Source organism: Microtus ochrogaster, linkage group LG2, assembly GCF_000317375.1.
Source record: "Microtus ochrogaster isolate Prairie Vole_2 linkage group LG2, MicOch1.0, whole genome shotgun sequence".
Lineage (NCBI taxonomy): Eukaryota > Metazoa > Chordata > Mammalia > Rodentia > Cricetidae > Microtus > Microtus ochrogaster.
In genome coordinates, this window is record NC_022028.1 from 19,684,692 (window position 1) to 19,711,014 (window position 26,323).

The following is a 26,323-nucleotide window of genomic DNA, read 5'->3' on the forward strand; positions in this document are numbered from 1 at the left end:
CACACACACACACACACACACACACCCATCTGTAATCATTTTAAGGGCAAGATTATATTGTTTCTTTTATCCCCATTTTGATACGAAAGTGTTTTCAGATTTTACTTGGCTCTGTCCTCTGAAGGAAGTTCAATGGGGTTATTAATGTGTGCTCTTGCTTGGCAGCCTTTAAAAGCATGAGCTTTTAGACATTTTTTTTGTGTGTATTTAATTAATAAGACCACTGCCTTCTGTGCAGAATCTTTTTAGCCACCTAGAAGCCTCATTCCCAGAGGTGGACAGATGTGCGCTGCTAGCACTGCGGTTGTTATGAGTGCTTGTTGGAGAGACAGACACCGGGCAATCAGTGCTTCTAAGCATGCTCCTTCTGTGCTGCTCCCTGTTAACCGTGAATTACTTCCCGCTCAGATAAACGGCCACCGTGCCCACGCACTGCCGGCCGTCACTTGTGTGGTGGCTTTGGTCTAGAGACTGTGGGGCACTCCCAGCTCGTCTGCTTTAGAAAGAGCACCAAGAACCCTGGCTCTCCGTGCCTGTCGCATACCCGCAGCACAAAACCCCGCTTTCTCATTTGGTTCCTTACCCAGATTTCAGCAATGGTTGGACTGGGCCAAGCGAGAATTTTGTCAGCTCTTAGAGATAATATAGTTTGTGTTTACATATTTTCCACTTAATGGTGTAGTAAACATAACGTCCCGAATCTCTCAGGTCTAAAATTTCCATGTTTCAAGTTTATAGAATTAGCCTTTAATGACTTCCATAAAGTAATTTGTGGCACTTGATAATAAGATTACTTGCAAGAACTCTGCTTTAAAAGGATTTCGCTTGAGAAGTAGGAAGCGACGGCAGGGTGCTGTTCCGCCTATGTTCTGTTCGCACTGGTGTTAGCCGTGTCTGAGTGGACAGCAGGGGTTCAGCTGGCTCGTCTCTAGACACAGCGAGGGTAAGCTGCAGCTTGAAGACAGCACTGCGATTGTGTGTGTGAGCTGTCGGTGTCACTGCTCAGAAAAGCCCTCTCCGTTAAGTGTGAGCGCTCTAACGATCCATGATTAGTGTGTAGCATAGCATACCGTGTCCAGATTCCACCAGCAGTGGGGACTGTCACTCTTGAAGTAGCTACATGGGACAGATGATATAAGGTGAAAGACGAGTCGGTTTTTGACCTTTATGTTAATCTAGCTGTTGCTTTCTGTGCGATCTCACGCAACGCATACGTGTGAATTTACTGCTAGACGTCTTGATATAGTACAAATAATACAGTAATTAACTTGAACCAGAATACAATAAGCTGCAATCACTGAGATGATAAGAATTCACAGCTACCCATAATCAGCCAGCGCACATTTTCCCGAGGTGCTTCCTGCTTCCAAACTGTGCTGGGTCCATTTTATTGTCTTTATTTCCCATTACGCTGTGAGATGGGGAAGGACAGTGATGATGTGACATCATTTCCCCAGTGCTTGCCTAGTGCTTGAATTTGGTGATGAATTATCCATGAAGTTTTTACAATGCACTGCCTATCTCAAACGTCAGTTTCTATGTGTTGCTCGGCCTTTCACAGGGCTGGAATAATATTGTGTTAATGACTCAGTCTAAGGTGGGCTGAGTTAAGGCCATTCTTTATGAAAAGTTGCTAAGGACCTAACAGTGTCCCAGTTCCATGGAAATTATCACTACTTCTTTGTATGTGTCTAAGGTGGTGGGAGTTTGAGAACACGACCCTTGATTTCTGTGCCTTCCCAGCCTCGGGCTTCAACATGGCGGTTGTGTCAGTCCAGGGCTTCAACATGGTGGTTGTAGACACATTTTTTTCTCTGTGCTTGGACGTCACAGACTCGCGGACTTGTTGAAACATTTCAGTTCTGTGCCATGAAAATGGATCTCCGTGTTGGGGTGTTGGCGGATATTTTATACCTGCTTTTTCTGTATGAATATCGGCATAAATGTACTTTCCAACGTAATGATGACCACGTACTGAGTGCATCTAGTAACTGTTGAGTATGGAAATATTTTAATTTAACTTAGATGTTTATAAAATAATTTGGGGAACTTAAGGTATAGAACATTTTTATAAAACTACCAGAGAAATACCACAACTGCTTTCTTTATTCAGAGGTCAGCACCATTTTGTCTTCCTGCCTTTGTAGCTAGGTATTTTTCTGGCAGTGTGCTTTATTTCATACAAGAATGGATCAGGTTTATTAAATAATTCTTGTCATTTCCGCAAAAAAGGCCAAGGTTTGGCTTGCTGGACAGTATTTTTGTAAGAACCTTCGCTGAACTGATAAAAATCTGTAGATATGATTTTTATTAAATAAGCTGTGTTCACTGTTTGCCTGGGCCTTGTGTTAATCTCAAGAGGTCCATGTGGATATTAGTAACTACAGATATTCTTGTCAGCAGTGCTGTGGCGAGGTGCCCGCAGGGGCCCTTACTGTAGAGAACAGCCAGTTTTGAACTCGGTCTTTAGAGAGGAATGATAAAACACTCAACTTCAAAGTGGTACTGTTGGTCAAGTAACTGATTCGTCACTGTGGAGAGTGGTTTCAGCTGAAGGGCAGGGACCTGGCCCCCCCCAACCCCCCCTCCAACACAGACAAACACACACACACACACACACACACACACACACACACACACACACACACACACACACACACACACACACTTTCATTTAGCAGTCCCGTCTGAGCCAGCGGTGGGAATGACTGTCCCTGCTCCGCTGGTGTCAGGTTCTACCCCTGCCCCTGGGATCCCTCTGGGATCTGAAGCCGGGAGGGGTTTCAGGATATCTGAACCCGGCTGCCCTCTCCCAGCTGCAGGACCGGCCTGCTCCGCGCTGATGTCACCAAGCTGTTGCTTTACAGCCTCTAGGCCTCGAGATTCCTCCCCCTGAAACCGCTCTGGGCTGGGGAAGAAGCCGAGTGGGCAGGATGACTGCGAAGTTAAGTCACGGGAGGGCGTAGCGGGGAGCCGAGCGGACGGCTGGGACTCGCGCCCTGGACCGGATCATTGATCGATGCCGCCGGGGCTGGGTGTGCTGGAGGCCCCGCTGCCCTGTCGCAGCCCGAGCCCCGGCGGGAGCGGCCGCAGCCTGCCCTGGCAGAGGACAGCGGCTGGGGCTTCAGCTGGATGGGAACTGCCTGTGCCTTGGAGGAAGCCGGGAGCTCTTGCTGCAGCCGCCTCAGGTGGAAGAAGCCTTCTTCAGAAAGACCAGATAAGAATCTTGGGGGAATTTTTTTTAAAGAGAAGTTCGGACATGCTTTTTGACGGCTTAAAGGTTGCTGGATTTTACTGCCCTCCTCTTTTTTCTTTCGGGTAATTCTGGATAACCTCAAAGAAGCTTAATATGGGAAGAAAAACTGCCTTTTGGGTCGAATTTATTTATATACGGCTCCCCCTTCCATTTAAAAGAAAAATTTAACTTTTTTTTACAACATCAAACTTATTTTTCTCCGACAATCTGCTCTGTGCCTTCCGATCTGAACAATACATGGCTCTTGTGTTTGTCTGCTTTTCTGAAGTTTATCTGTAAAGGACATGGAGTTTTGCAAGCCATCTTTAAGTGGATTACAGTCAACCAGAGCTCTGCCGAAGTTAACCTTCAGCCTGTTAAAATGCTTGCTCGTTTGGAAATTTTAATCTGGAAACCTCACGCAAAATTAGACCGAAATGCGCAATGAACTCAGAGTGGAATGTTCTGAGTGTTTAAGCCACCGTTAGCTGTGTGCTTGTTTTGGTCGGCTTGGGAGTGAGTGAGGGGAAGGGAACTTGCACAGGAGGTGCAGGAGCTGGAAGCTCAGGCTCTTGCACTTTATGTCTGGGACCCAGGTAAAAGGCTGTAGCTTCATTTCCTCGGATGCACTCGTGATGACCGTCAGCACCTCAGACACCATGCCTTGTTATTTATGCCTTCCTGCTGGGTGCACCGCAGCTCTATGCACAAGTAGACCCTCTTGGGAAATGTTTTTCTGCATTTCTTCCATTTGGTGTCAAAAGCTGCAATATTTGTTTTGACTCTCTACAAAATGGGGAAGCCACTCAGCAGGCCAGACTGTTTACGCCAGAATCCTCCCTGTGTAGGGAAGGGTGAAGAAGAGGAGGATTTGAATATTGAAGACTGCTATGTCCCACAGCGGTCGATCTATGACACAGTTAGACTAAACGAACAGATAGACTCAGGTTCCAAGGGTAGCCTGTCTTCTAGGCATTTTACAGAGCGGACTTTACCCTATAGTCACAGGACACTGGACGGTAGTTCTCTGTGCTCCAATGGTGCCCTTTCCTCTTCCAGTATATTTGAGCTGCGAGGCCGGGAAACTAACAGACTAGATGAAAAGATGATCTTCGATGCCCTCAAACTAAATAGTGATGTCATTCGAAGTACGGGTGTCCCCAAACCCAAGTCTCAGGCAGAAAAGAGAGAGCACAGGAGGTCATGGCGGATGTTTGTTCCAGCCAATTTTATGGATAATGCAAACAAAAGTGAAAGTTCTTTCGTTGAGCCTACTGATGTGTCAGATGCTGTTACCAAGGCCAGCAAGTGCAGATGGGGTACTAACTCTCAGACCTCAGAAGAGGATGACTCTGGTTTATACAGTCCCCCGGCAGAGAAAGAAGAGAAGCAGGGCCCTGTAAGTGGGGACCAGCCACAGACGAGAAGCCTGTCTTCTGCAGAAGATATTCACATATCAGAGCCATATAGGCCAGGGTTTTCTGATGATTCCGTCAGTGAGCAGAAAATCCCGCTGCTATCGTGCAGGAGTGCCCACCCTGGGGACAGCTTCCAGGTGATTCCGCAGGACGTCTCTCCACTCGATGAGAACAAGTGTGTGAGTGGTCAGAGGGTGCCCCATGGTGAACATGGGTGTGTGCAGAGCGAGTTGAGAGAGAGCACAAAGTGCCACACGTTGTTTGTACCAAGAGATGGAGGAAACAAGTGTGTTTCCAACTCTGAAGAAAAGGAGACAACTTTCAGACAAGGGGAGTCGCAGATCACGACACATAGTAGGGAATGTATGAAGGAACTCCTCAGCGGTTTAGAACTCTCTCCCACAGACCTGGGAGAGCCGCATGTAGACTTTGCTAGCACAGGTTTGCTAGAAAATGCGATACTGTTGACACAGTATGAGTCAGCAGAATGCAACAGGGCATCTAAGGGTGATGTAGGGGCCCCCTTTTCTGCCCAGGAGATCGAGGTGACCCAGAAGAAATACTCCCTCCAGTTCATTCCAGTAAAAAAGAAAACAGGGCCCAGCAAAACAGGGGTCCAGGCAGGAACATTGGACACAGTCTGCAATGGCTTCCAGGTAATTAATGGAACTGGAAAACCGCAGTGGCAGCTGCCCATGGTTCTGTCTCAGCGTGGTCAAGAATGATTTTAATAATGACCAAACGCAGTCATTCATTTGAGGACTTTGATTAGCGCCCTGCCAGATGCCAGCAATTGATAAATCCGTTGGTGTAACAAATTAATTAGGGATTGTTGGGGAATGATTATTCCCAGATGTTCGGGGGCCTGTGGCTGTGCAGCCCATTCAGAATTCCCCCCTGTTAATTTAGGTTAATGCTAGGTTTTTCCACAAATCATGGTCTGAAGCAGTGCCATTTAAGGGCAGTTGTTTTGAGTCTATTAAACTTCAACAGGCTTAGTCATAAAGGTACCAACGCAGTATTATATTGTCATGGTCTGCAAAGCATGCCACCCGGCCAGCTTACCGGCACCCTATGCGGGAGAGGGGAGAAGCTATTGTGTTCTTGCAGGCATTGTCGACCCTAACTCCTTAGGAAGTTAGCGAAGAAAGTAAAGGGTGCGGCCTGTGATAAGTGGAGGTTATCTGTCAAGCCTGTCATTTTTTTTCTTCCCACTCAGATTCAAGTTGCCTATTCTGGTGCTTCCCCTGAGCTCCGCTGGTAGCCTTTGCCTCGGAGTCAGCTTCATTTTATTTTAAGGCTCTCTGTGTTTGTGTGCTCTGAGTGTGTGGGGTAGGGGGCAGGTCTTTATAGGGATTTGTTACCACTCAGAGATAAGGAATCTAAACAGTGTCAGGAGTACTGTTTGTCTGGGCTCCACCGTCCACACCTTTCCTTGAACCTGCCGCAAATGCTCTGCTAATTTAAAGGTTTAGCAACATACCTTTTCCCTATAAGATTTTATAACTGATGTGAAAATTTTTTTTTCATAACATAGCTATTGGTGTAGTCATTTTTAAGAATTTTGGAAAATGATCACAAACTCGTGTGGATCTGCTCTGATCCAAACCCTTCATTTAACCTAGATCAGGGTTGCAGACAGTTTACTAGAACTTAGTATTAGTAAGGCTTTTGCTCTGAAAACGAAGATAGAAGTTTTTCTCTGAAACATGATATAACCTACAAGGGTGCAGCAGTTTTCTTGACCCTGTGCATATTTTTTTTGTAAACCGTTGAACCATCCCCTTACTTAGCTCCTGGAAGTGGCAATTTAGATTGTTCCATAGAAAAGAAACAGAGTCACACACAGTGCCAAAAAAAAAGGTCTTTCGTCATTACCCTCTCGCAGTTTTCTGCTGACGTACTTAACAAGTTACACCTTCCTGAAACACAGAAGAAATGTCTGAGGTTGTCTCTGCAGTGACCGGGGCTCTTCTGCTGTCTCCGTTCCATGTAGCTAACTTCCTACAGTTGCTAATTGACATAGACATCCTTAGCCAGCATGGATTTTCAGTGGGAGAAGCAGCTTGAACTTTTTGTTACCAGGGACATTCAGAGGAAACAATGGCTCGTTTGTTTGCTGTTCCCAGTGCATTTGCTCTTACCGTTAACATAGAGGAACCCTGAATGCTTAGCACCGGGCCACGGCCTGGGGAGTGGTCTCCTGGGCCCCTGCATCCTTTGCAGTTATTTTTCACACTTTACCTATAATTTTCTCCTGAAGTGCTCTTTTAATATATCTGCCTTTATTACGTTCCCATATGTTCTGTTTATCCAGCCATTAATGATTATTATGGTTTCCTTCAGTATAATGGCTCAGAATCCCAACTCTTAGTCTACCTTATTATCTGTGTAAAAAATTTCATCAGGGAGTTAAAAATAATTGACTTTTTTTTTTCTCATAACGTTCTCCAAGCCCAACATTATAAATATTTTTTTTTCCTTTTGGGAAAAAAAAATTGGTGTGTTACCTTCATTGTTAACTGGAAAGGGCATCCGCCCAAGATAGCTCTATCTTTTCTGTGTTGATACCAATTCAACAAGTAAGTATTGAGTACCTATTACTACTAGGCATCCGAGCAGGCCCAGGGTATAGAACTGTTAGACAAAAACTAGTAAGTTCCAGTTCTGTGGATTGTATTTTTTTTTTTCGAGGCAGGGTTTCTCTGCAGCTTTGGAGCCTGTCCTGGAACTCCCTTTGTAGACCAGGCTAGCCTTGAACTCACAGAGATCCGCCTGCCTCTGCCTCCCAAGTGCTGGGATTAAAGGTGTGCGCCACCACCACCCGGCCTGTGGATTGTATTTTCATCTCATGTAGTACATCCTTTACACCCACAAGCAGCTGGGGGACCATGTATTGGATGGGATGGACAGTAAGGGAGAGGGTCCCAGGAAAGTGTTGACAGCAGGTTCATGGGTAGTAGCGAGCAAAGAGAAACCACAGCTGATGAGTGGGTCCAGATCCGGGGGCGAGGGGCCATGAGTGCAGGGGTCCATCACTGGAGTCACGCCTGCCTTGACAGTTCTCTCAGTGCCTTTGCTGTAGGGCTCCCCTCCTCGGTCTATACCATCATTCGAAGATTTGGTCTTTCCGGGCTATCCCCGGCTTTCTCATGTCCAATCTTTGACTTTTAGTGAATGATTAATTCCTCCACCTTGTCCTCAGGAACTCCTGCTCTGTCTTCCACGTGTTCCATTCTGTGGGTAAGGCTTTCCACTAGGATTTCTTAATTTGGCCTATTGGTTTTAGGTTTGTTTGTTTTTTTTCTTTTGTTTTTTTTTTTTTTTTTTTCATTTCAATTTGAATTTTCTGCAGCAATCCTATGTCTCTATTAGGTTCTATTTTCGTACTTTGGAAACTTTTTTGTTGTTCAGATCTTTGTTTCTGTACTTTTGGGGTATATTCGTATCCTCTTGGAGTTGTCTGAACATAGTTTAACCGTCCTTTCACATTCTCTGACTGTGACTCCTTCCAAGTTGTTTCCACTGGAGCATTACATACGGATGGGCAGTCTTGGGAGAGACATGTTGTCCTGGTTTCTACACTAGAACTTGTGCCCTGGAGATAGTTGGTGAATTGAGTTTTTCTTTCGTGTTTTATGGTTAAAATTCCAGGACCCCTTTTTTCGATGGAAGTGTTTGCAATGTTCAGGAGAGGACTATGTCATAGTAGGCATGGGGTGTGACTTTCCTCGGGACACTTGATATTCAAGGTCAGAGGCTCTACCCTCACTCTTGGGGCCAGGTTACTGTTCTAGGTCGGCCCTAGCCTCCTCTCTGCCACTGGCCACTCTGAACCACCCTGTGCATATGGGTCTTGCCGTGTCCCCTTGGGCGTTCCCCTGGGGCTGGACCTTCCACTGCTGTGGTTGTGGGACTCCTCGTGTGCCCTGTGTCCGTTTCCACTTGCTGCCCTTGTCTTTTGGCCCTTTGGGTAGGCACGCACTTGGCCTCTTGACCTACTTTGTTGTCCTGCCAGCGAGTTTCCACTTGTAATTTGAGTCCCAAGCTTCAGTTGTTAACCAACTATATCGCACCAAGCCTTATGAGCCCCCATGAGAATTCCTTGACTCGAAAAGGGCATCTTATCCTTTGCTCCTTAGCATGTTTTGTGTTTTTTTTTTTTCCCATAGAGTTAAATTGTGATGATAGGAAATTCCATTATACTTACCTTGGTTTTGTAAGCGATCTTATTAAATGTATATAAGATATATTGTTAAGTGCCATAAATTTATATTTCATACTCACAAAGTAATAGTAAATGATATCTCAGTAAGAGTGGCTCCCTTCACTTTTCTACTGTGTAATGAGCAAGCACATGGTCTTTACACATTTGGTGGTTGTTAGATAATATAGTTCTTACGATGTGGGTCTCCCAACCTGCAGGTGTTCCAGAAAGAAGAAATTGAAGCCTTGCAGGTGAAGCAGCAAGACGTGAACTGGTTAGGGCAAGGCCTCATTCAGAGCGCAGCTGCAAACGCCTGCACCCAGGGGTTAGAGCATGACCTGGATGATGTCAATGCGCGGTGGAAAACGCTCAATAAGAAGGTAATTGCGTGGTCCCTTGAGCGCCTTAGTGGTTGCTCACTCCTCTTCCACGACTAGTAGTCATTTGTCCTGGTAGCCGCTCATGACCAAGCGCGCTTGCCCTTTTCATGTTGCTGTGCACTAAATGGCCCCTGACAGTAGATAGGGGACATGGATGAACGAAGTTCGTGGGTTGACTTGCCCTGCCATGTTCTCTGCTTTGACAGACCCAGCAGGTATGACTGGAGGCAGCCATGGTGGATGGCGCTATGTTAAAAGAGCATGCAAACCTCTCATGCCGTGGTAGCTCCTTTGCCCTGGTGACTCACAGACGTAAGGGATGCAGGCTCTGTTGTGTTAATTTCTCTTGGGGACACCCACATGGACATCCATTCGCCCAGATGGGCACTAACAGCAGACTGAAGTGGGATTTCACTGAAGTCCAGCTTTTTGAGACCAATGAGTTTATTAAGTGGTTTTTTTTTTTTTTAAAACAGGGTGCAAGTGAGAGGTTACTTACTAGAGCATGTGTGACCCCCCCCCCAATAGCTAAGTCACCACAAAGACCCACCCCATCGTGGATGGCATTAACCTTTCAATTCTATACAGTTCAGTGTCACCCAAGATCACTTGCAACTGGGGGCTAGGGTAATAGGGATCCCAGAGGAGTCCAGACCTCTGTCAGCGGCTCCGTTACCTTTCTCACAGACCTGACCGCCGCTGTTGTTTTGCTCTGCTTGCCATGGCTACAGTGGCATAGTCCAAGAATGGCATCTTGTTATGAACAGAGGGGGAAGCACCACAGGACACGTGTGCACACATAGGCACACACGTGCACACAGCAAAGAAAAGGTCTGGGAGACGGTAGGTAAAATACCTGCCTGAGTTTGGAACCCCAGCACCCACCTAAAAGCAGATGACACTGACCTTTGTCCCCAGCACCGAGGGATGGAGACAGTGGAGACAGGTGGAATCCTGACCTATCTGGCCTAAATGGCAAGCAGTTGGTTTGGTGAGATGTTGTCTCAGAAATTAAGGTGGAAAGTAAGAGAAGACACAAAGTCCGTCTCCGGCCTTAAACACGCATATACACATGCAGAGAGGGAGGGAAAGGGAAAGTTTGTAACCAAGTTAAGAAACAGTTGTGAGAAGTGGTGTCCAGTGGGCAGATTCCCTTCTTTTTTCTTTTAATGAAACAAGTAAATAAGTTGAAACAACTGGAACTTTGCAGGTGGCTCAGCGGGCAGCCCAGCTGCAAGAGGCCCTGCTCCACTGTGGGAGGTTCCAGGATGCCCTGGAGTCCCTGCTCAGCTGGATGGCAGACACCGAGGACCTTGTGGCCAATCAGAAGCCTCCATCAGCTGAGTTCAAAGTGGTGAAAGCCCAGATACAAGAGCAAAAGGTAAAATTAATGATATTATCATTTGCTTTCATATTTAATGTTTAAAGGACAATCAAAGCGTACCTTCTCACTTGAACTAACCCGATGTCATAGTAACGGTTTCTTGCCACTTGCTCAGCCGGTACCTACCTCCTGCCACCTTCTCTGGTCGAGGCGTTGTTCTGGCTGCGAGAAATACAGCCCCGGATGAAAACAACCAAGAGTCCCTGTTGAACATAAAGTGTAATGGGAAAGACAGGCTGTGAAAGCCAATAAACAAAATCATTATGTAACCTAGAGTATTTCAGAGCAGGGATGGGGGGGGGGAATCTGCAAGTGACAGAGGCATGGTCAGGGCAGGAAGTGCTGGAGTAGAGGGGTGTTGCCAGTAGCTTTAAATGGAACAGCCAAGAAACCTTTCACTGACCAGGTGGCATTGGGACGGAAGAAATCGTCACTCTCTAACACATAAGATTTACCCATTGAGTTGTCCTTCTGTAGATTAAATACTGGTGGGTTCTCGAGCACTACGGTGCGAATCCTCGGTTCGCACCTGCTGGAAATGTGCTGCCACTGCTCTGATGCAGATGACAGAGAGCAGCCCAAGGCAGCGTATACAGTGCTGGGCTCACCATCGTGTAGCAGCTAGACGTGAAGCTTTTAATGACATTTCCAGTGATTTAGCAGCTGTGATTTGAAATGACACACAGAATTTATGGAATGAATATCTCTCTCTCTCTCTCTCTCTCTCTCTCTCTGTGTGTGTGTGTGTGTGTGTATGTTGTGTTGCTTGAAATTGAATCTAGGACTTAAGCCATGCTAGGAAAGTGCCTTACCACTGGGCTATTGCATATTTCAAAATTAAGATTTTAATTATAAATATAGATTGGAAATTTAAATAAATATAAATAAGCTTTGTTAATTAGTTTTACTATTAAATCATTCTACAGTGTACACACGTGTTAAAACATTGCATTATAACCCTTAAATACATACACTATTTGCTAGATTAAACTTTTTAAAAGTTTAATTTTAAACTTTTTTTAAAAAGTTTAATTGGCTGCTTCCTTTAGTTCTACATTCCATATCTGCTTTCTAAAAATTCTCTGAAAACTTAGCCAATTAGGAAGTTATATGAGAAATAAAGCCCCTTACGACCCAGGCCTGTAATCCCAGCCACGTGACAGGTAGAGGTAGGAGGGTCACAGGTTCTCGGCCCGAAGCTCAGTGAGAACCTGTCTGGAACCTGAATGTGAACAAACAGCTTGGGGATATGACGTAACTGCACCGGCCCAGGATATGTGAGGTGCTGGTTCCGGCTCTGGTACCAGACAACGAAACAGGGGGGCGAGTAAGGAAACCCGTTGTATCTGTGTGGTTTTTAATTATATACTGCTACCTTGAACTAACTTAAGTTATTCTCCTAGAGCTGGTTAATAATGCCTGGTCAGTAGAATCCACTTGTTGACTTTGTCTTTTTAATTGCCAAAGGCTTTGTTATTTCCGTTCACCAAAAGTAACCCACTTGGGCTGGCAAGTTGGCTCAGCACCCGGGGAAAGGGCTTTGCCACCAAGCCTGACAGCCTGAAGTCCTCATGGAGGCACCAGAGAATTGAATCTCACAAGTTGTTCTCTTGCCTCTACAAGTGTGTGTGAGTGTGCATGCATGTGCATGTGCACACGCGTGCGCACACACACACACATGCACACACACACACACACACACGATAAATGTAGTTTTTTTTAAGTATCCAAATAGTTCTCCTTGCTACCTAAACCAAGTGCTTCCTTATTGTTTACCCCATGGCCTGAACTGTGTCAAGAACATCTGTGCCTTTCCCTTTGGAAGTGGGCTTTCCCCTCAATGCCCTTCTTGGTGGTCTCAGTTTCACAGTATTCTTGTAGCGTGTTACTTCAGGGTAACTGTTAAATCTTTGCTCCTTAACTGTCTCTCGGGATCAGAGTAAGGAAGCAGAGGCCTGTCTGGTTGAGCTCCTGAGCCTCGTTGCCGGAGCCCAGTGCTTATACACACAGTTGCTCAGGAATGATTTGTTTTGATTAGCTAGGGCAGGGTGACCCTGAGTCTGGCCTTCAATTAGATTTAAATTGAATTTCCTTTTAACTGCTAAGTCTTGAAACCTTAATCTTTCTGGCAGCCCTCAAATTCCCAGTGCACCCACACTCCCTTCGTTTTGGGTGTCTGAGAGCTCTGCCTAAGTTTTCATCCTCATGTGGGGTTTGAAATGCTGCTTCTGCTGCGTGGAGGGCCACAAGCCTCCCGTACAGCCTTCCGGCATGCGGGCTTTTCTGATTGTAACCTGCTTGCCTGTAGTGCATTGTTTCATGTTGGAAGGTGATTTGAAAACACTGGTGATTTATGGAAATCTTTTATTTTGGTAGAATTGATAGCTTTTGGGTACTTAGAGTATTCCTGTTTTATTAAAGTAAGGAGGACGTTATACTTTTCCCATGGTTCAGGCTGCTTATCCTCTGTGAAGATTGCAGTGACCCTACCATTGAGAGCTGTCTCTGATGAAAGCCACACCTCAGTGTCTGGCACTGGAGTAGCCATTCCACCAAATGCTTTTCTCTTTCCTTTTTTAGAAGTGTTTTTTTAATGACTATTTATTTATATGGTCTGCATGTGCCACAGCCTGCATGTGGAGGTCAGAGGAGAACTTGTAAGAGTTGGTTCTCCCCTTCACCACGTGGGTCCCAGGGATCAAACTCAGGTCATCAGGCTTGGTGGCAAGCCACCTTGACCTGCTGAACCATCTCACTGGCCCCAAATGGATTATTTTTTAAATCCTACTTCTCATATTTTTTCATATATGTTCATTCTATCTATCTATCTATCTATCTATCTATCTGTCTATCTATCTATCTATCTATCTATCTATCTATCATACATAAGATATAAATACTTGATATTTGCCTCTTAAAATATTGAACATTCTGTCTGAAGCTTCTGCAGAGACTGCTGGAAGACCGGAAGTCCACTGTGGAGGTGATCAAACGAGAAGGAGAGAAAATCGCTGCTTCTGCAGAGCCCGCAGACAGAGTGAAGCTGTCAAGGCAGCTGAGCCTCTTGGACAGCAGATGGGAGGCCCTGCTTAGCAGAGCTGAAGCAAGGTACTGCGAGGGTCCCTGTGGAGCAGCCGCAGTGCACTGAGGGCTTGGGTTGGAGCAGCTCTTCCTTTAATCCGTGTTCTCTATGTTTGCATATTCATCGTGTGTACAGGGGTTGCGGTGCCTGTCCCCTCATTCTTCTGCTGCCCTGTGGCCACCAGCTACATCCCTGCTTATTATGAAAGCATTTCCCTCGCGGGTAATGCGTTCATTTCTGTATTGCACAGCCCTTCTCTTTCTACCATGAGTCAGGCACAGGTGCATGCTGGGTTCTGAGGGAGCTCCGTCACCTCCGCCCCCAGATAAGTGCAGACCAATAGACCTACGGCCATTGAAAATGATGACATTTTCATTGCATTAAAGTGCAAATGCATGGGATGCAGGAAGCCTGTAACAGGAAGGAGCTTGGAGAGGATGGCCATGTTTAAGGGAGGAGTTAAGAAGGAAGCAGTAGGTGGGCCTCTCCCTCCATGACGACAGTAGAGCAGAATGCAGCTCTCCTGAGCTCCTGCTCACAACCCTTTGATTACAGAGTCGCAACCAGTGCAGCACCTCCTGTCTGCAGTGTGGCTGCTTTGATTCACGGTGACTACGAGGAGTCACGCGGAGTGATTGGGTTGACAGTGAAATAACTGTAGTGCATAAATTCCTGCCTCTTTAGAACTAGAATGGCGGTGGAGGCTTTTAAAATGTGTGTGTGCTAATATAGCACTCTGAAGGCAGAGGCAGGTGGGTATCTGTGAGTTATAGGCCACCTGGATCTACACGGCATCTCAGACTAGCCAAGGCTATATAGTGAGATCATGTCTCAAAAAAAAAAAAAAAAAAGGCATGAAAATTATATTTTTTTCCCTGCTGCCAATTTCTGTAATTCAGCTTCATGGGAAATTCATTTCCCAGATAATATTATTCCTGAAAAAGTCAATGTGTTAGGAAGATAGGACAACAGCCAGATCTCAGCAGAGGACTGGCAGCTCGGCCCACCAGGAAAACAGCAGTAGAAACAGAAAGACTACTTGGACGCTCTGCAGCCCTGTTTCTGAAAGCCCTTCACCTTGTAAATTAATCCGAGGAACTCTCCTATTTTTGACATTTAAGTCCACAAAGTGTTAACGATTGCTTTTGGCAAATGCACTTGATGCTGTATTTTTCTAGTAGCGGTCACAGTTCTTCAAGTTTGAAAGTCCACCTCTGACCATCTTGTTCTAAATAACTTCAGCCCGTGCCGCTTCCATTGAAATCACATCCAGAGTGCTTCCAGCCCAGCCAGGCATGCCCTGTGTCCTCAGTAGCGCCTCTTGTCATTGTTCTTACTGCCGCTGCCTTTAAGTGTGGTTAGAATTGACGTGCATATTCTCAGGGAAGGTGGCTTTCACCCATCATCGTGTTCATGTGCTGGATATCTCGTTTAATCTCGTTTATTTAGAGCTATTTTAACATGTCCTTTAAATGTCTGTGTTTTAAAGCTTAGCCTTCCTTGATGCCTTTAAAGCCACGTTTAGAATAGAGTGGAAGGAGCGTGGCTGAAAACGCTCGTTGGCGATGTTCCCCATTCTCCATCCCTGACTGACCTATATCTCGGCAAATGTGTAGGAACCGCCAGCTGGAAGGCATCTCGGTGGTAGCGCAGGAGTTTCACGAGGCCTTGGAACCGCTGAACGAGTGGCTCACGGCTGTAGAAAAGAGACTGGCAAACTCTGAGCCCATAGGAACCCAGGCACCGAAGCTTGAGGAGCAGATTGCACAGCACAAAGTAAGATGCCGTGTGTCAGTGCGGCCCACGTTATCATCTGCTTCATGGTTTTTGTGACGTACATTTGTTATTTTATGCATAATTGCAAAGCCAAATCCATTTTTAAATCATCCTTTGGTTCTGTTTACATTTTCATTTGTCCATTCCTTTTTGTTTTGTTCTGTTTTCCTTTCTTGAACTTTGTTTAGGCTTTAGAAGATGACATCATCAATCACAGTAAACATTTACACCAGGCTGTTAGCATTGGCCAGTCCTTAAAGGTTCTGAGCTCCAGGGAGGATAAAGACCTGGTGCAGAGTAAACTAGACTGCTCTCAAGTGTGGTACTTTGAGATTCAAGAGAAAAGTCACAGCAGGTCTGAGCTCCTCCAGCAGGCCTTGTGTAATGCTAAGATTTTTGGGGAAGATGAAGTTGAGCTGATGAACTGGCTGAATGAAGTGCATGGCAAACTGAGCAAGCTGTCGGTCCAGGATCACAGCACTGAGGCCCTGTGGAAGCAGCAGGCTGAACTCCGGGTATCTTCATTTATTTATGTTTTTTTTTTCATTTCAGTTGTTGTTAATTTATTCATTTTTATTAGTTGTATTTATTTCATGTCCATTATGATTTATTATACTCACAAGAGACTCTGTTGTGTGTACAGGGTACTTTTAATGACACGTTACTGAATCCATCCATTTAGCTGGCCTTTTGCTTATTCAGTGTGATTACTGTTGTATTCAAGGGCCCATAATGAAGCAGTACTTCAGTGCCCCCACAAAGGGAATTTTTACAAGGCCTCGGTGTTTTCTAAAAGGGGAGCGCTGTGAATCATGGTCGATGAACACGGGGCGTGGAGTATGGGTGGGAAGAGAGAGGGAATGGCGAACGGGCTTTTAAAAGTGGGAGATGTTTCTCCAGACCTGTCCCCAGAGCCCAGTGGAAGCTCTCTCAAGCTAGTGAGTGCTGCTTCTGATTCAAAGTTGTTTCCCCCTGCTTCCATACCAATGGTACTTGTGTTCTAGGCTCTGCAAGAAGACATCCTCCTCAGGAAACAGAGCGTAGATCAGGCTCTGCTGAATGGCTTGGAGCTGCTCAAACAAACCACAGGTGAGATGCCTCGGGCTCATCCACAGCCAGCAGCCTCTAGCGCTGTCTGGGTGTAGTTCAAGGGCGGGAGTGGGTGGGGGTGGGGAGACAGAACATTTCCTACTTTGTGAGGCAGCTCTAAGGCTTCACCCTGGCAGAAAGCTTTGAAGGTCAGTCGAGTGGGTTTTATGTGTGATCTCACTGTGTTCTTGGTGGACGCCATGTGGATTACTCATAGCATCAAGTGCTTGCCATAGGCGCTACTCAGAGCAGCCTGCACTATGGCTGTGTTAGTCTTCCATCGTGAGAGCACTGGCGAATACATGGGTTTAGAAATCCATTTTCTTGTTTTGTTTTAAGGTAGGTTTCATTTCTCCGAGTTTGCGCCACCAAGAAAACAGACGCATGGCTCAATATCTACATGAGAGGTTCTTGAGCAACTCAGAGAAACTAAGTTATTTTAGCAATCCTTTTGGCTATAGGAAAGTCCTTACCTGTCTCAGCAGTGCGTGTGTGCATGGGGCAGATATCCTTGTGGCTAAAGATGTGATAAAGTATCTAGACCTTTGAGTTAGAAGTCTGAAGCTTAGGGCATAGCTGATGTCTGTCTGAAAAGGAAGGACAGGCAGATAAAGATCCCCACAAGTGTGGAAGCGAGGAATGCTGAGCAAGCACAGGAAGGTTGGACATCCCGCCTGACGAAACCCTGCTTCTAAGTCAGGGACCTGAGCACAGGCTGTTGTAGCCCTCGCTCTTGAAGACAGACAACTTTGTAAGGTAAATAGAATGTTACACATAAAAGTTTCTCTGGTCCTTGTCATCGCCATTTCTAGTTTTAGTGATGATATTATGGCTAGCAATCCTGAGGAAGAAGTAAGAGTATCTTTTGGGTCAGATCATCTTTAGGAAAATGTTTCCTCTCCCTCCCCCCCAAACATATCATCAGTAGTCCCTGAAAAAAACTCCCTATCCTAGCTTTTTATCCTTCTATAAGAAATAATAAGTCTTTTGCAATTTTAGGTGATGAAGTTTTAATAATTCAAGATAAGTTGGAAGCCATTAAAGCACGGTACAAAGACATCACCAAGTTGAGCGCCGATGTAGCGAAGACCCTGGAACACGCTCTGCAGCTCTCCACCCAGCTGCAGTCCACGCACAAGGAGCTGTGCTGCTGGCTGGATGGGGTGGAGGTGGAGTTGCTCTCCTACGAGACTCAGGCCCTGAAAGGAGAAGCCTCAAGCCAAGTCCAAGAGAGACAGAAAGTGTGTATCTATCTGTGCTTCTCAAAGGAAGGCATTTGTCACCCACAAGGGGCGATGAGGGTCCCAGTTAGGTTGTCTTGGTGGGCGGGGCCTGGTGGAAGCAGACAGTAAATTGACTGTTCAGACAGAGCGTATAGACTCATGTAACTGGGAATATGGTTTCCTGCCCAAGATAGAATAATGAAGAAGGAAAAGAAAAAAGAAGATGACCATTGTTTCAGAGATTTGTAATTTGTTTGGGAAAGCATTTCTGTCAGAGATGGGTGGCACAGGTGGGTTTTCTGGCAACATCACAAAAATACACTGTCTTTCCAAGCGTTCTTTTCAGATCCATTGCGGTGGAAGGGGGTTGGCGAGGCTACAGAGCTGCAATGCCCGCTATGCCCTCCCTGCAAGCCCTGTTCCTCGGGAGTGAGGCAGCTTTCTTGTTTTAGCTTTGTTACCTGATCGCTTACATAGTAACTTGTTTGAATTTGTGTTTCCAAATCGTAAATATTTATTTTCCATTTCAAAGACCCGATCTTGCCGTGTTGAGGAAGGAACTGTTCTCTAAACTTCTCTGGAAACACTTTCATTTTTGCAAAACAGCTATAAATAATGGAGGTTTGTTTAGCTCAGGGAGAACTAGCCAGGCCAAGTACAGCTTTGTTAGCCAACAAAGGACCCCCAAGAACAGAGGAGAGCCTGCCCGAACCTTTACCCATATGTGTGTGTGTTTTCAAGGAACTGAAAAAAGAAGTGAAGAGCAACAAAGCCTTATTGGACTCCCTTAATGAAGTGAGCAGCGCTCTGTTGGAACTTGTACCCTGGAGGGCCAGAGAAGGACTTGAGAAAATGGTCGCCGAGGACAACGAGCGCTACCGATTGGTGAGCGACACCATCACTCAGAAAGTAGAAGAGATCGATGCTGCCATTCTGCGGTCTCAGCAGGTAGGACCAGTATCTTGTTGTCTAGGCAACAGACGGTCTCCAGCTGCCCAGGGTCTTTACCTGAACAAACATGACTACTGCTGTATTTCCATTCTGATTACCGTGCTTCAGAAATGAACTCTGAGATTTTAATAGAATTTGGCTGGGCTGCATCTGAGCACTAGGGCGCTGCTGATCTGCATATAGCTAGCAACCATCTGCCCCCATTACATCACAGGCAGCACCCTGCCACGCACACAGGGAAGCCCTGCTTTCCGAACAGAATGCTCTGTATCTGCATGTGTGCGTATTGCTCATTCTAGTGTTATGCCTAGACTCAGCCTTATGGATCTGAGAGTAAATAGTTCAAGTTAGCATATAGGTCAGTGTTAACTGTTCCCTGGCATGCTGCTGTAGCCAAGAAAAGGCCTTTGTTTTCGAAAGGAAAGAGTTTTCTTGGTGACGTAGAGTTTTTTCCAAGGATGACTAAAAAGGGGAAAAAATGATAGTTTCTGACCTGTCTGTGGCTCACACGGTTTCTACTGCAAAGTTTCAGAGAATTCTGCTGCTAGCCACAGCCCCGGAAAATGGTGGGCAGTGCAGCGGCCTAGAAGTTTATTGTGCATTGTCTGACCCCTATTGAGATCTCCGTGCTGTCTGAATCCAGTCATCGGGCTTGGATTGCAGACTTGGTTCAGAGCTCTATGGTTTTGTCGGATACCTCCAGCAGGAGATATGTGACTAACCTCTTCCATCACACCACGCAAAGGCAGGAAGCACAAGCAGGCTGTGGGAAAGTCTCCGGAGTTGCTTTTCTAGCATCGTGTAACTGTAATTCGTAGGTTCTGAAGCTTCACGCTCTCTCCTTTCTGTATTTTAATAGTCGAGGCTCACGAAGGCTGCTGGAAGGAACACTATAGCAAGGCCCTGCCTAGGAAGTTTCTCTGAGGAGCATTCATGCCCGAGGAATGTGTTCGCCCGCCTGTTTTGCAGCTTGCAGGAATTTGTATGCCTCATTGTTGTAGGAAAGTGGGCACATTTACTTATGAAGTTTATTCAACTCTATTAAAATACTTTTTCCATTAAAACTTATTTGAACATCCCAGAGCTGGCACCAAAGCCTTCTCTGAGTAACAAGACAAATATTCCGTCCTTTGAGAGCAGGTTTCTCTGTGTTCAGTTATTTGGGTGATATGAAGCAGATACGGGCTGAATTAACAGGTTGAGATCATATTGGTTAGCATGCATTGGAGCTTGCTCAAGCACTAACTACAGACCAGCTGTAGTCAAAAATGTTTTCAAGTGTTTTCCAAAGATTTAACAATAATAATCAGATTTATGTCGCTGGTCTTGAAACTAAAATATTAAAACATCCACCCTTAAAGAGAACAGTACTGTCCAGGCATGGTAGCGTAGGCCTTTAATCCCAGCACTCCAGAGGCAGGGGCAGATGAGTCTTCCTAGTTTTTATATGGGTTAAATCTTTGATTTCATCTGCTTGTATCCGTTTGCAATGTGGCAGGAGCAGCTGGGGTTGTTGCCAGGGCAGATAAAAGCGCAGGTTCCCGTGGACTCTAGGGCACATGCCTCATCTTTGTTGGGAGGGGCTGGTCATTCCAGCTCTCTGCACAGTGTGGGAGGCCATGATGGTCTGACATCAAGTGATGAGGAGAACTCTGACTCCTCACTAGGTCTGTTATGATGCCACCAAAGTGGGGCAAAGGAGAAGTGCCTCATTACTACCTGACAGGCTGAAGTCCAGACTCCCTGCTGCCCTCCGTTTACACTGGAGGAAGGAACTTAGTTTTGAGTCAGTGGGAATAAAACTTTGGCTCCTGTTTAAAATCATCCTGAAAGGGATATAGGAACACTGTCGCAGATTCAAAGGTGAAATCCGAGGCTCCTCGTGCTACCACTTGGCATGAGTGAGTGGGGCTGCCATCTTGCTCTGTGGCATTTGATTGACTTGAAGTGAGGATTGTCTGTTTTCTGCCTCGCTAGGCTGCCCCCCCCCCACCGTGTGTCTGTTAGCTAGAGAGAACTGGACTCTCCTGGGCCTGCGTCTATATGCATTGGTGTGTAGGGGCTCCTTATTTGTTTTGTACTTAATCTTGAATAGGTGAGATGCAAAAAATACCACCCTTGGGTGTTGATCCTCAAGATCCCAGGTCCAAGACACTCCGCCTTCCTCTTCATGTTGCAGGAGTGTTCTGTATGTCATGTTGGCATTTTTACCTTTACTTATCTTGGAATGAGGAAACTTGGTCTGTTCCATTTCCCCGTGTGTTTACGTTGTGTTAATGTAGAGCCCTTAAAGTGGAATTATTCTCTGGCTTGTTTTTCAGCCCCACCCTTCTCTTCTCTCGCCCAATTATCCTCCTCTGCTCCCATTTTGATTTCCAGCTTCTCTTGGGAAGTGGAATGTTCAGGCAGTCTGGCTTTGGCAGGCTGCGTGTCCATTTCCCATGAGTTCTTCCAGCTAAAGCTCTCGTGCTTACCTTCATCCCCGGCGGCTATAGGATTACTCACCCACCTTCTGATCCCTGCTTGGTTCAGAATGGCATTGAGAGTTTATCTGATGGGAGACACTGAAAATGTGTGTGCGCTTTGACAACTCAAAGGGACAAAAACAAAATGTGGGGAATATTCATAATTAAAGAAGCAGAATATAGGTGTTCATAAGGTAGTTTACAAGTCTGACTTTCCTAGTTTCTTGGGGGAAAGTCACTGAATTACCAACAATATTAACTCTGGATTTTAATTTTCTTCTCTCTATTTTTCTGTACTTTAAAAGTTTCTGCCATGCCTATGAGCTATGAATTATGAATTAATGATGAGGAAAAACAACTGAAACACTTAGGAATGATCTTGTACATGGTTAAAGCCCAGTATTAAATGAGATGTTTACAAGTCATATATGAATTGTTTGAGTGTATTCTTCATTTATATATAAATGCACACACATTTATATATAAACACATACAATAAAGAAATGGAATTTTTTCATTCTTTTATCAGGAACAAGGTACTTTAATGGCACAGTGCTACCTATCCATCTGAGAATTGGAGTCATATGAAACATTACTTACAATGGTATCTAATTGTCAGGTTTTAGAACATTTATGTTTGGGTGCTGAGACACCGGAACAGAAGGGTACAGAGCTGGCCATCTTCGCATCCTTCCTGTGCCCCTGACCATACAGCAGGACATAAGAGCTTGAGAACAGAGTTCTCTCTCTATCCCTCAGCCACTCACGATTTAGTTTAGCGTGCACTGAAAGGAGAAGCTGAGAGTCTCCAATTAGGAAAGGGAGTATCTAGAAGCAACAGAAATAGGTAATTTTTCTGGCACCAGCCACAGGAACTTTCTGACCTAATTATTATCTTTTGTTTAGTTTGAGCAAGCGGCGGATGCTGAGCTATCCTGGATTACTGAAACAGAGAAGAAATTAATGTCTCTGGGTGACATCAGGCTTGAGCAAGACCAGACTTGTGCTCAGCTGCAGGTTCAAAAGGTGAGGAAATACATTTCCAGTTGCTGTCTAGGTTGTGCGTCTCCAGGCTCCGCGTCTTCCAAGACCCTGTCAGGGTCGCTTGCTATTTTCAACTGCTTTGCCTACTTGCCTTCACGGAATCACACACTTTTCTTTGTGTTTTGTCTTTGTTTGGTAAATCACAGGCATTCACCATGGATATTTTGAGACACAAGGATATTATTGATGAACTTGTTAAATCTGGGCATAGAATCATGACCACCTCCAGCGAAGAGGAAAAGCAGCCAATGAAGGTATCACCTTGTCCATATGCTAGGCAGTGACCCTTAAACAAATAGTATCCACTGAGCACTGAGTTCCAGAGGGAACTTTGTATGTATCTGCAGCTTTTGTTTAAACAGCAGAATTGTGACATTTAAAGCAGGCATCTTTTTAGGTTACTGAATAACCATGGAAACCCATCCCCCAGAGGACAGTCAGTGTTGATACTTCTGTTAAAGGTTCCTCCACTAACCCACGTTGAGCATTCAGTTTGTCCAGTCAGTATTAACTGCGTTACTGTTAGGATGCTTATGAGATGTGCCAGCTATGGACCATAAACTTCTGGAAGATCTGCAACTTTTAAGCCGAAACAAAATCTAAAATACATCGATCTTCATTCTGTATAAAGTTACTCCAAGCCAGTAGGAGAACAATGAGGTAATAGCTAAGGAAGCCATAGGTATATGTGGTTTTAATAATTCTGCAGATTGATGGAAAAGCATTCTCAGGTAAAAGTGGATGGCTCAGCTTTATATGGACATCTGAGTAGCTTAAAGAAATGACTGAGTGCTAATACTTCTGGGTAAATATATGACCCCAAATAAAGATAGACAAATATCCATGCCTTAAATTACATTTTAGAAAAAAAAATGCATTTCTTTTCAGGTAGACCACAGATAAAATTACAGATTGTACACTATAATGCTGTTTTCTCTTTCTCCTTTTTTTTTTAACAAGGGTGGTTTATTAGTCTATAACTAAGTAATATTTTTCAAGGATTCAGAAATAAAAGACACAGATGATCATGAAATGTTTTCTGGTTCTGACTTGTAGCTTATTGGGTGATCAGCCTTTGTGCTACCCTTGTTTTTATTGTGAGTTTGCATCACACTCTCAATCACTGCACACACAGCTCTAGTGTAGAGCACAGTGGCCTACTGAGATTCCCATGCACCTACTTGATTTTATTTTGAATTCTTTTTTGTCCTTTTAATTTCATTCTTAAAATATAATCTTCCTTTTTCTCCAGATAATAGTGTTAATGCTGGTCCACATGTGTGAAACTTAACTTTCTAACGCAGAGAACAGTGTAAGAGTACCCGAGAATTCTGCTTACTATGTCTGCAGAATTCAGTGACTCTGCATAAAATTCAAGTGCCCTCTTTAACACGCATGCATGCGTAGAAACAGTCAGTCCGAACAGGCTTCTTTTATGTATTTATCTCGCGTACATTTGCTGTGTTCCTGCTCTGTGTCACATGTACAGAACTACTCAGAGCATCCTGAACTTCAGCTTCTAGCCTGGTGAACATACTTCCTCATTTTGTTTTCTAGAAAAAACTGGATAAGGTATTGAAGAACTATGATGCCATCTGCCAGATAAACTCAGAGAGGCACCTGCAGCTGGAGCGGGCACAGTCCCTCGTTAGCCAGTTCTGGGAGACGTACGAGGAACTTTGGCCATGGCTGGAAGAAACACAAAGAATCATCTCCCAGCTGCCTGCCCCAGCCCTGGAATACGAGACTCTGAGACGGCAACAGGAAGAGCACCGGGTGAGAGCTAGAGGCCCAGCTGTTAACGGGGCAGTGGTCCTGACGGCATTCTTAACGTGATGTCAGACACCAAACAGCACTAGGGCATCTGTAATGCTGCAGTGTAGTCTGCACTGCCTCACGGCCGGGTAGCTGTCACACACCGCAGACATCACAGCTTTCCTGCAGTAGTGTGTACTTTATCCCGTCTGGGGAGGGAAAAGAATACCATTTTCACAATGTTAGCAACATGAGCTTTTTGAGGTGCTTTCAGTTATGTATGTTGAATCGTGTTCCGTGTACATATGTTGAATACATTCTATGCTTTGTATGCCATGACCAGAGCCATCTAAAATATTAAAAAGTAGAGTAGAGGTGTACAGAAGAACCATCGTACATACACAGCCATTGAGTTTGGAGAAAATGGACAGTGTGTACATCTGTCAGAACAGCCATGTCCCGAGAGCTATGGAAAGGAAACCAGCTGAAGTATCAGCGTAGGTTGGTGGCTAAGAGTTGAGATGAGATAGTGTGATTCCATGCTGGCTGTTAAGGGGCCATCACCACCTCCACTATGTCAAACAGTGAAGGTGTGACCTAATTACATGAAATGGAAATGGAGCTCTGGCATTATGGAATCGTCTCTCTAGCCATCACTCAACTGTTAATGTCACTTGACACTTAGAAGAGTTTGGTTGAGAGAGGGTTTGAGTCTCAGAAGAAGATCTGGAGTTCTTTATATTTGTGAACTTGAGAACATATTTGTCCTCCTTGATCTGTATGTGATGTATTCGGAGACTAATCAGGAGGAGGTGAGAATCGCCCAGTCTATGTTACAACATCTCTTAGAAGACACGATAAATTTAGTACTTCTTTAAAGACTTATTTTCATGCTGTATATATGTGCCTTTTGCCTGCGCGTATGTTGGCACCACATGTGTACAGTCAGAGGCCAGGAGAAGGGGTTGTACACTCTGACTGAGCTGCCGCGTGGGTGCTGAGAATCAGAACCAGGTCCTCTGCAATAGCAGCCAGTGGCCCGGCTCCTGCCTGTTGATCTTGTTTGTGTTCTTTAACACACTGGCGTGGAAGACTGTCTCTAGTGGAAGCACTTATTCAGATATACAAGCAGTTTAAGGCAAAACTAAATGTTTATAGAGCCTTATCCAAATCATTCAACTAGCAAAAGACCTAAAAATGGTCTCCAACCGAATTTAATTTAAGTGTCAAGGTTTGTTGTGCCAGAGATCCTGGCCGCCGTTTATCAAATGACTCTTACTGTAAAATGGGCCATAAACATCTCTGTCATAGGCGATTCAAAAGACTGCTTTTAGAACAACACCTAGTGATAAGAAATGGCTCGGTAGCTAAAACCTTAGAAATAGAATTGATTTTCTCTTTTGCATAATCTGAACTTGCAACACAGACATATGGTTCTGTATGTTTGTGCATCTGCAAAGTCTTCATACTGGATAGTTTTCGCAGCCCCCTCTAAAAGCCTTTCTTTTCTGACCCCAGATCTGCTGATGAGGGAAGACCTATCTAGAAATGAAAATAGCTTCCAGAGGCCGTGTTAGCAAGTGAAATAGACCTTTCAGTCATGTGAAATCTCTCCAGCATGACGGCCTCAAGAATTATTTGGTTACATGTGAGGCCAAGTCATGTGGTCTCCACACTCCCCACCCCTCACCCCTGAGAGAAGTTCTCTCTATGTAGTCCAGACTGGCCTCAAACTCACCATCCTCCCGCCTCAGCCTCCTGACTGCTGGAATTACAGGTGTATAACACCACGCCCAGGCTGTTGGCTCACACACACACATGTCCAAGTAGGCACCTAACCAATGTCCTCTGGCCTGTCGTGGGATGCCATACAAAAGGCTCATCACACTGCCCCTGGGTTAAGTCACCTCAGCCGCACCGCACCGACCAGCTGGCCAGGCAGGTCAAGAGACCTCAGCCAAAGTCTTGCATTTTCCTTGAGAATCTTGGTTCTTGGGTTCAGAGTTATTGTCCAAGCATTGCCTTCTGCAGTGCAAAAGAAGAACATGCCTGACATCGTCAGCTTTCCCTTCTGTGTCATTGATGTTGGCTGATGGAGCCATTGCCTCTTCCTTTCTGTGACACAGCACAAGGAATATGGAGTTTTCACTAAGATCTAGACCAAAACAGCCATGATGTAGATCCCCACAGCCATGAGGAAGATCCTCACAGCCATGAGGAAGATCCCCACAGCCATGAGGTAGATCCCCACAGCCATGAGGTGATCCCCACAGCCATGAGGAAGATCCCCACAGCCATGAGGTAGATCCCCACA

General features: G+C 45.3%; 1 protein-coding gene across 15 annotated transcripts in view; it reads left to right on the top strand.

Moving 5' to 3' along the window:
• Dst (dystonin) overlaps positions 1-26,323 on the top strand; it is a 399,168-nt gene that overhangs the window by 322,126 nt on the left and 50,719 nt on the right. For 10 of the 15 annotated variants that reach the window (XM_013351021.2, XM_026785510.1, XM_026785503.1 and 7 more), the window contains 11 exons: positions 9,079-9,240; positions 10,451-10,621; positions 13,566-13,732; positions 15,323-15,482; positions 15,671-15,997; positions 16,487-16,571; positions 17,571-17,812; positions 18,536-18,742; positions 22,117-22,236; positions 22,401-22,508; positions 23,812-24,030. In XM_013351021.2, the coding sequence (XP_013206475.1) occupies positions 9,079-9,240; positions 10,451-10,621; positions 13,566-13,732; positions 15,323-15,482; positions 15,671-15,997; positions 16,487-16,571; positions 17,571-17,812; positions 18,536-18,742; positions 22,117-22,236; positions 22,401-22,508; positions 23,812-24,030 (1,968 nt within the window). The remainder of the gene's footprint in view (positions 1-9,078; positions 9,241-10,450; positions 10,622-13,565; positions 13,733-15,322; positions 15,483-15,670; positions 15,998-16,486; positions 16,572-17,570; positions 17,813-18,535; positions 18,743-22,116; positions 22,237-22,400; positions 22,509-23,811; positions 24,031-26,323) is intronic. The other 5 variants (XM_026785512.1, XM_026785505.1, XM_026785507.1 and 2 more) reach the window with 1 other exon arrangement.